This window comes from Cyprinodon variegatus, unplaced genomic scaffold (genome assembly GCF_000732505.1).
Source record: "Cyprinodon variegatus isolate N-32 unplaced genomic scaffold, C_variegatus-1.0 Scaffold209, whole genome shotgun sequence".
Taxonomy (NCBI): Eukaryota; Metazoa; Chordata; class Actinopteri; order Cyprinodontiformes; family Cyprinodontidae; genus Cyprinodon; species Cyprinodon variegatus.
This window is the reverse complement of record NW_015150662.1, coordinates 198,047-207,668: the sequence shown is the minus strand read 5'-3', so window position 1 is coordinate 207,668 and position 9,622 is coordinate 198,047. Positions and strand designations below refer to the sequence as shown.

Sequence of the window (9,622 nt, the reverse complement as noted above, 5' to 3'; positions counted from 1 at the left end):
CCGTGTGATGTAACTCCTCTATTAGTGACTTTATAAACTGATCTCTGTTCTATGAGGCATATTTCTATGGGGGGGACTGCTGTCTAAGAGGAGACTCTCCATTATTATTTTCTTCTACTACTTTTAAAAGATGGCTCTTCCATTAATTATTCAGACCGTTGCAAAAACACGGTAATGCTCTCAAAAAAACAACCTTTAGAGATCACCTCGAGTTATTGTTTTAGAAAATCTCATAAGCTGAGCATTTTTACAGGAATCCTATATTTATCATGATCTAACTTCCAAGAATTCAGACTCCTTTGTGTTTATCATGAAATCTAAAATACTTGTAGAAAAAAGTGAAATTCTGAACTTTTTTAAGACACTGCAGGAACCCTGCTATGCTGTTTTATTCAGTTAAAAAGCAGAAGCAACGTCTACATGACAAAAGAAGAATATATTGAAGGAAAAGAAAAAACAGTGAAGCAAGGAAAGGACTTTTGACTTTTAACACTTTATTTACACAATTAAAAACATATAAACAATTGATGTAAAACAAGTGTCAGCTAATGATCACTACTAAGGTAAAAACAAGTGTAAGCAAAAAAATCGATAAATGAGGAGCTTGTTAAAATGTAGATCTCCTTCATCTGACACAGTAAGTAAAATGTTGTAAAAACCCCACAACTGAATAAAATCCCCCACGTTCTGTGTGGCCCTGTGGAAGTAAAACTCCAGCCTTAGCCAAGGAAAGGAAGGGAGGAAGAAAAGACACAAAAAAAAGAATGAAAAGAAATTAACATTGAGGAAAGGTAGATCAAGATAGTAACCATAACAAAGTAAAAATTCAGAACTTAATTGTTTTCCAGGCTTTTCTGGAGTGGTTTGGAACCTTGCCTTCACATCACTCTGTTCTCTTCTTTTTCTCTGCTCTAAACAAGAGGTAACGCAGCCCAAGCTCCTACAGGAGCCTGAGCTCCTGTCATTACAATGAAGGCTGGTTGAAGTGCAGCTATTTAATGGACAATGATACAGGTCTGTCTCAGTAAGACCCCTGATTGAAATGCCACTCGCTGCCATTGCTGCTCTTCTGTTGCTGCCTACCTCGACACCTAAGCAGAAGCTCAACAAAGCAGGGTCATCCATGAATTCAGCAGGGCTGCATCCGAGCCCCCATCTGACAGGAGAGTTATTGTGCGAATTGAGACGCTGAGATGAGGGGTCGTTTGTCCCCACCTTTAAGTAGCTCGAAACCTTGAGACTCTGGGCTTCAGATCAAACGCCCCCCCTCCCTGTTCTCACTTGCTATTTAAGAGCCTCTTGCTTTTGTGGTCATGTGGAGGAATCTCTCAGAAGCACCTTTCTGACTTTAAAAAGAAAGCAAGTGAGAGCAAATCCCACATAATCACAAGTGTGCTTTTTCAGCCATTATGAAAATGCAGTGAGTTCTGAAGCAGGCTGCGGCGAGCTGATTGTGCTCAGGAGGAAAATAACCTGAGAGTGAGTAGCAGACCTCTTCACTCGCCTCCCGCTTATCAGGATGTGTCTTTAAAATGACTACATTTGATTAGTAATTGCAAAACAGCTGTCTGAAGGTACTAAATCTATTTCTAATTAACTACTAGAGTTGCAACACTCGCTGATTTTGATCTTGTAAACAACACCCATAGAGGAGGTTTTTCCTCCCAAAACAGAAAAAAAAAAACTTGCAGCTCAAAAACATTCAAGCTTCTCAATCCATGCAAATCTCATGTATGTTTCAGGGATGTGTGTGTATCTCAGTTGTCTTGGCAACACTGCCATCTCATGGCAAGCAAATAAACAGCCATGTGCTGTTTCATTTATTTATTTATATAAAGGCCTTTATTAGAAAAAGTTTATTAACTAATAAGAAACACATTTGTGAAATGTCACCCCTCATGCTTATTACTGTAGCTCCTTATTTGATAGAGAAATTTTTCCTATTGCTTACAAAGATATTAATCAAACCCTTCAACTTCTTCTGCAATTAGGAAAAAGTTAAAAGCAAAACAAATAACAGTTGTTTTTGTTTTACTAACTGCTTAATGTGACTGAAAACTGACAGTGCTGAGGTCAAAATGTTCAAGGTTTTTCTTAGGTTTTATCAAAGACAGCTTTTTCTCTTTTTTTTTTTGTGGGGACATACTCTTCCTTTGTGCTTTATATCTTGTTACTAAACCTCCAGAGAGCAAAACTGTCTCAGAATGAGGCTGAGATCTAAGAGATGGTAGCTGCATTCAGCTTTAGTCTTGGTGAGTGAACACAGTTTCTCTTCCCTCCCAAGAGGTCAAAGTCACCCTCCTGTGACTTTTGCACCCTTTTCTTTACATGGACTCTTTGCGCTCTTCCCCTCCGTCTGGTCCCATTTCCATGTCCATACGACAGCTCTGCTCTGCTCTTTGCCTCTGTTTACCATTCTCTTGTTCAGCCTCCTCTGTGTTACTACCCCTAAGGGTTTGACTGTAGGTCTCCAGAGGCCCACACCTGTCAAACACTGAGTCTTGTACCTGCTGTTCAAAATGCACCACAAAGATCCTGTAAAGCTCCAAAAGGACAATAAGTATGTTCTTGCAGGTGAAGAAAATCATCAGCTGGTTCTGCACCTTCTCTTTTATCATGAGGTATAGGCGATAAACCAGGAATGGGGCGTCCTGTAGTCCTACAGTAAGCAACAAACTCCAGATCTCATTGGAGCAGCAAGAGGGGGGTGAGGAGGAAGCTCCATGACAGCAGGGGAGGTTATTCCAGCTCCTCTGAGGAAGCTCACCCTGCGAGGCCTGCGTCTGGGTGAGAACCAGAGGAAACTGCATAAGCGCCCAAGAGAAGAGGGCAAGCCCAATGATGACGACCGTCCTGTTAGTTTTAACTTGAGGTTCCTTGAAGGTGTCAAAGATGTCTAGGATGTCAGCACCCAGTCCAACATAAACCATGAGGAGCTGTGAAAGCTGATCCCGTGACATGTCCCCTTTGGGCATCAGCCAACGACCCAGAACCAGTACAATAAGCATGGTCTGCTCCAGTCCTTCTACCCAGTTCTCTGGTTCAAGGTCCTCAATGCCCTGTGTGATAAGAACAGCAAAGTAGAGTTTATAAAAAAAAAAAATCATTGATACAGTTAAGAACTTATGAAAGTCTGTATCTGTATAAGTGGAGCAGGTGAGTGAACACATGGTGCAAAAACAGCCATTCATCTTGAACCTTTAGTGGCTGTAAAACAATGAAAACTTAACAGAGTCTATAATTCTAACAGAAATAAAAAAGTTTAATGTTTTCTTATTTTCTTTTTAGGAAAAAACTTTAAACAATGCAGCACACATATATATATATATATATTCCTAAATTGGGTCTCTTTAAATCCAATTTTCCCTGCTGTAGCCTATTTCTCAAACAGTCAGACTGGATATAGGCTGGCTGCAAACAACTTTTTCCGTATCTTGCCACCAATCATCCTCTATATTATATATATATGTATCAAATTTAACTGGATGGTTTAAACACATAGGTTTGCTTTGATATAAACCATTCACACTAACTCTGGCTAAATATTCAGGATTGTTTCCTGGCTTAAAGGTTTGTTCTTTTGAGGAGGGAGAGGAGGAGTTCATTTTTCTTCTGAGTAAATTATGTTTCACCAAAGCCAGAACGTTTAATTTCTGTCTGGTCTGATTAGATTACCTGCTTTCACATGTTTCCTATATGCTACATGAATTCCAAATGCATTGTTGTTCAATGCCTCTCTGTTTTACCACTCTTCCAAAAAGAAAAATAACCGTCTCCTCAACCTGAGCTGTGAATCTCTCCAGCTTCTGAGTTTTTTTGGCTACTTCACTAATTAGTGCTCTCCTTATCCAGCCTGATATGGACGGCCATTTTTTTGGTTGCTTTGCAGTTCAGCCATGTTCTTTCCATTTTCGACAGACTGAACAGTGCTATATCAGCAGAGCTCAGAAGATTAACCATGCTTCAAACTTTCCCACAACTTTATTCCAAAACCGTTCAGTTCATCCTTTGGTTTTCACAGTCCTTTGAAAACCACCAATCTTTTCACCTTCACCAATCTGTTTTGCACTACTTTGTGTTGGTTTGTTACATCAATGAATTTGTTTAAATCTGTACTAGATCTTAAGAAAATGTAGAAATATCTCTGCCCACAGGAGCAAACAGTCCAATCAATGTAACAATAGACAGGATCTATTCTTTCTGTTTTTCCATCCATTTTCTGTCACGCTTATCCCAAGCGGGGTCTTGTGTTGTGCTGGTGCCTATTTCCAGCTGTCTACAGGCGAGAGGCGGGGTACACCCTGGTCAGGTCAACAGTCTATTGCAGGGCTCTTTCTGTTTTTGATATATTAAAAAACAAATGTTTAATTCAGCCTCCTAATTAGAGGAGTTTTCTAACTATAAATTGTTGTAATAACATTTAGAGTTTCCAACTTTGAAGAAAGAATGCCTTCAGTTTTCATGTCCTTCTGCCCAAAGTGGGGCAAAAAAAAAGCTTCCAAATCCTACATCAAAGAAAACGCCACTAAAACCCCCCCACAAGGGAGATCTGAGCTTTTTTTTCTTTCATGCAGTTCCCTATCGAGGAGTTATCTCAGTGCGTCTGTTACACTTTTTCTGCCACTAATAGTTTATCCGCCTTCTTTCCTGATTTATATCTTATCTATTATCAGATGTCGCTTTAATGTTGCCACATGGGGTGCCAAGCAGCCGGGGTGGATTTGTGACGGGATTGTTACCTTTGTGATGGGGATGTGGGCCAGCAAACGAAGCTCGTGGCTGGAGGAATTGTTGAGGGGCAGCTTGGACTGTAATAGGCTCAGCTCCAGAAACCAAATGGATGGGATGACAGTACTGAGGTAGAGGAAAACCATAGGGGAGAACCTAAAAGAGGAACACCGAAGAAGAGGAACGTTGGGTTAAGAAGGTGATAACGGATATTTTTAGTCACATCCTTTTTCTTTTTTTTTGGTCCCTTTTTTTTAAACCTACTAAACAAGAAAGGGTTCCTTTTTTTTTCCCAAAAGAAGCATCGCATTTCAGACAGGCAATTATTCTCATCATATATGCAAATCCCACTTGACAGTGCAAAGCCTTCATGAGGAAAAAGCTTCAAAGTAGGAATCAGTGCGAAAAGCAGAGGCCTGAAGAAAGCTCATGTCTGGGGATGTTCAGCCTGGATGTGCCTAAAAGCTACAGCTTTTGAATGAAATGCAGCCTGCTTTTGAATGAGGTGTGACACTCGATCCTCATATCTATTTGAGGCTCACGCTAAAAGGGTTAAGCCATTTTATATTTATTCAGACCTGTTTTATAAATATATATCTGTGAATATGTATTTACCTGACCCATTCAGTGATGCCCGTCGGACCAGGTTTTGACAGATGGCCCCACAATATTGGCTCAGTGGAAAACAACGCCACTAACAAAGGGATTTATTTTTGATAGACAGCAGAGGAGAGGGAAAAAAAAACTGCTGAAAAAAAGGAAAATAATTCAGCCTTTTCTCCTGGCCCACAGCAGTTGGATTGCAAATTGTTCACAGCCAAAAGTTTTTAGTTTTCATTTATTTCCAACATAAAACACATTACAGAGGATGCCTCAAACCTCACGTCAAGACAACTACGTAAGCGCTTTGGTTTGTTCCTACTAATTTATCCCTCAGATTCAGAGAAGGGGGTTTTATGTCATTAAACTCATGCTGGTCCAAAATGTGCTTTCTTATTTCATAAGTCCAAAGAGTCTGGTTCAATATTTGTGGATTTTAGACTAATGTTTGGTGAAGACAGTTAACACTTCTAAGACAACTCTTTAGTTTGCAGTTGTGTGCAGAAAAACATTTACTAAATTAACTAATTTATTTACTTCCTTTGATTTCTTTTGTCCTTCATCACAACACTAAAGTGTCCAGGTGTTCCTACTTTTTATTCACTAAGTTTATATTTACTCTGACACCCTTTTTAGCTAATTTATAATAATGAGAAATACTTTTTTTAACTTTAACAGTTAAAGTTTTGAAGCAAACATAGCACTATAGATATTTACATAAATGATAGAGAACAATGAACACAAAAAGCACAATAGATTGGAAATAAGCAGTTAGCAAACATTTCAGTTTTGCCTTTTGTCAGTTCTCCTCTTTTTAGGAATATGCTACTTTATCTCCATGAAATAACAGGAAGAAATTCTGCCAGAAGTTTTACTAATTTTATAAATGTGAAAGTTTAATTTATAGCTTGTGACCCAGGGCACTGATATATACCAGCTACGTGGCCCTACAATGCATTACAAGTTACAGAAAAAAATCAACAGAGAAATGACTGGTTTTATATTGAATATACTTTTTTTAGAGAGAAATATAATTTTTGTGAGAAATATGATTTTTTTTAGAGAGAAAGCTGAAAAGTGTGGTGCTATCTGTTCCTCAGCACAAAGCTCTACACACCGTCTGTAAACTTTAATGCTGCAATCCAGCTTCTGTTCCTTATCATCTTATCAGAAATCTGTTGGAGATAACTTTGCACAAATCTTCAACACAGTGAAAAAAGGCTCAAGAACCAGTTCAGCTCGTGGAATGTTTTTAATTAACCTTGGAAAAACCGTACTAGGGTTGACACCAAAACACAGAGCGCCTGCATCTTGTTCAGTGGCATGGGCCCCCTTTGGCATCTAATGCTACTTTCACACTGCAAGCAGCAGAAGCCGCAAAAACATGCATGCTTCTTCATTTTTGATGATTGTAAAAGTTTTTAATTCTGACAAGCGGCTAAAGCATCTTTGCTGCTGTAGCTGTGTGGTCAAAAAGTGGATCTGATGCGCGTTGGATGGAGCTACCCTATCCTTTCTTTGCCTGTAACAATGGCAGCTATATTTGCTGTGATCAGTGGGTAAAAAGTAGTTTTAATTTTTTTTAGTGAGAAAGTCCACCTGAAAACTTGTTCAGGTGGAAATCTGTGCAGTCAGTTCGAGATTACGATCCTTCCTTCAAATATTATTTTGCTGTCGGAGACGCTCAGACCCCCATACACCGGCGGTGCGCTATCCCTAGGAATCCCGTTCAACAGCAGGATCTGATCTGCTTGCTTCCTCGCAGTTTGCCACTACTTTTCTCGGCGGCTGGAAGTAGATGTTAGCGTTTTTCACATACATAATCCAAACTGCAGGCACCAGGATAATAAAAGCGAACATGTTTTGCTGGCAGATTTCAGCCTTTTAAGTTAATTTAGATGTTAATAAATTGTTTCAGAGGAGTGATCATAGCGATCGATCTGCACCAGCAGGGCTGTGTCTGTCTCCCTGCCAGCTCCCAAATCAGCTTCTCTGATTGGTTGTTGCAGCACATCAAGCAGCAAAAGTTCAATTTTTTCAACTCCTGCAACTACTGCTTTCACAGCAAGTCCCGCACATCAGATGCTCAGAAGCTTGTGAGGCATTGCTTCAGCTGCTCAGACGCACTGCTCCTGCTGCTCAAACCACGCTGCAGGATCTTTTGCTGCACCTTGATACACGTCAACCATTGTATTTGCATTTAAACTAGCTGCGTCTGCTGCGTCTGCTGCTTTAGGTGTGAACGAAGCATGATATATGTTTTTGCTGTCTGGTCTATAGACATTTTTTCATAGTTCTGGTCCCATGCAAGTTGATGATCGTCTCTCCCTAGTGGTCTGAAGTATTGTTGTTATGCAGAGCTAGTTTGCATGAATAGTTTTTTGTTTGATTTTACTTGCAGTTGTTCTTAATAGTCACAACATGTTTCTTTTAATGAGCTGTGTGTGTTTGTATGTTAACATCATTTACCGTAAGTGTTTGCAACAGGTTTTGTTTTCCTTATGTACTTTCTACATTTCTGCTCTCAGTTTTCAGTCATTGTAGCCTTTCCTAAATTGCTGTTGTTTTTCACTACATGCAGCATTTTTTTTGCATCTATTTTGTTTTTTGTTTCAATTATGTTTTTTTTTTTTTTTTTCTGTTTGCTAGTCCCATTTTTTTATTTTCTATGAAATCATCGTGTATTTACTTGCACTCTCAGCCACAGTATGATGGTCACCTACAGCTCACTGCTTAGTTAGAAAAGCTCCAAACACGTATTTACCTACAAGCCTCTCATGCGACGGCTCTCACTGCTGGTATTGATCTACTCTGTTTATCTTGGCTTTCTTCATATTGTTATCAGACTATTAAAATCAATAACTAAATAATAAAGTTGTACGAGGCATTGTTTTCTAAAGCTTCACCACATCTGATTTTGAAATTAACAGATTTTATTGGATTAAGAGAGACATTACCATTTCCACTCGGCATTGCTGGTACATTTGAGGGTGAGGGCCATTTCCACTCCCAGCAGAGCCACACCCAAAACCAGCAGCCAATATAGGGGCTCCTCTTTAATAACCACCACTCGCCACACCGTCACGACCCCATGGATGGCGAACAGGAAGCGGCTAAGGAGTGCCAGCAAGATATTCAGGAGGCGACACATCATGAGGCGCGGAATCCCTGCACAGAAATTCGCTGTAAAAGGTGTGATAATTTCCACTTGTTGTTAAAAACAAAAAGTGTAATACACACTCAGAGCTTTGTATGTTTGATTACCAGTGCATCTCATCAGTTTACTCAGCCTTGTCTTTAGCTGTAGGATATTACATTAATGAGATGTGCACAGTGTAGTTTAAATAACAGAACTTTTAAAGCAGATGAGTTTTTAAGTGTCTTTGACATTTTTTAATTAAAAAAGTAAATAGATCAAAATGCAACAAAAAATAGTTCACTGATCTTTTTAATAAATTTTGGAGGTTGTTTGGTTGTTTTGTTTTTAGGAAAGAGCAGCTTCTTTTTTAAAAAAAAAAAAAAAAGGTCTGCAAAAGTGCAAGTCTCTACTATAGCAGCTTTCATTATGCCTGTTTTCTAAGTAAAAATTTAGTATAGAAGCAAGAAACACTAAACGACATTTCAGTTCAGAAACCAGTTCAGCCTTCATGATTTGTAACTGTTGGATGAGGCTTCAGTGTATAAACAGCCCTTGCTGTCAAGATAAAAGCCCCAGATCATTGGGGGGATTCACAGCGAGCTCCGATTAGTAATCAGGAGATAAACAAACTGATCTACAGTCAATATTAAATGACTCGTGGGTCTTTCCTCTGGTCTTATGATTTACTGACTTGAAACCTGTGCCAAAAAGAAGTCATCCTGGATGTCATCTTATTAGGATGTTTGCATAACCTGGTTTAATTCAAGATGAGAGAACCCGTCTGTCCCTCATAAATCTGTATGTTTCACTGAAGATCAACTCATTTCTAAGGAACATGTCTCCATTTTGGCTGGTTTTTATTTTTTCATGTCTGTTTTTCTTAGTTTTTATTTAGAAAATGTTTTATTTTTTCATTTTTTTCTAAAACTGTTTCTAAAGTCATAAAAATTTTATTTTATCTCAAGCAATTTACTGTCACTGTTCCTTATGTTGCCCTGAATTTACAGATTGCTCTGCTATGTGACAATATGTTGCGCACTCTTAGAAATGCTTTTTAAAGCAAACAGAACCATAAAGGAACCTTATAATGGGAGAATCCCCTTGAACGCTGCTTATAACCTTTATACTTAGGATGCCCCATATGTTTTCTGAAAT

At 38.9% G+C, this 9,622-nt stretch overlaps 1 protein-coding gene across 1 annotated transcript; it reads right to left on the bottom strand.

The window, feature by feature from the left end:
* Positions 1-2,064: 2,064 nt before the first annotated feature.
* LOC107088189 (transmembrane protein 26-like) lies at positions 2,065-8,479 on the bottom strand. The gene is made up of 3 exons (XM_015380203.1): positions 8,286-8,479; positions 4,740-4,884; positions 2,065-3,059 (listed from the first exon to the last, which is right to left on the bottom strand). Exons 1-3 carry the CDS (start codon positions 8,477-8,479, stop codon positions 2,325-2,327), a joined length of 1,074 nt encoding a protein of 357 aa, XP_015235689.1. The 3' UTR covers positions 2,065-2,324.
* Positions 8,480-9,622: the final 1,143 nt, after the last annotated feature.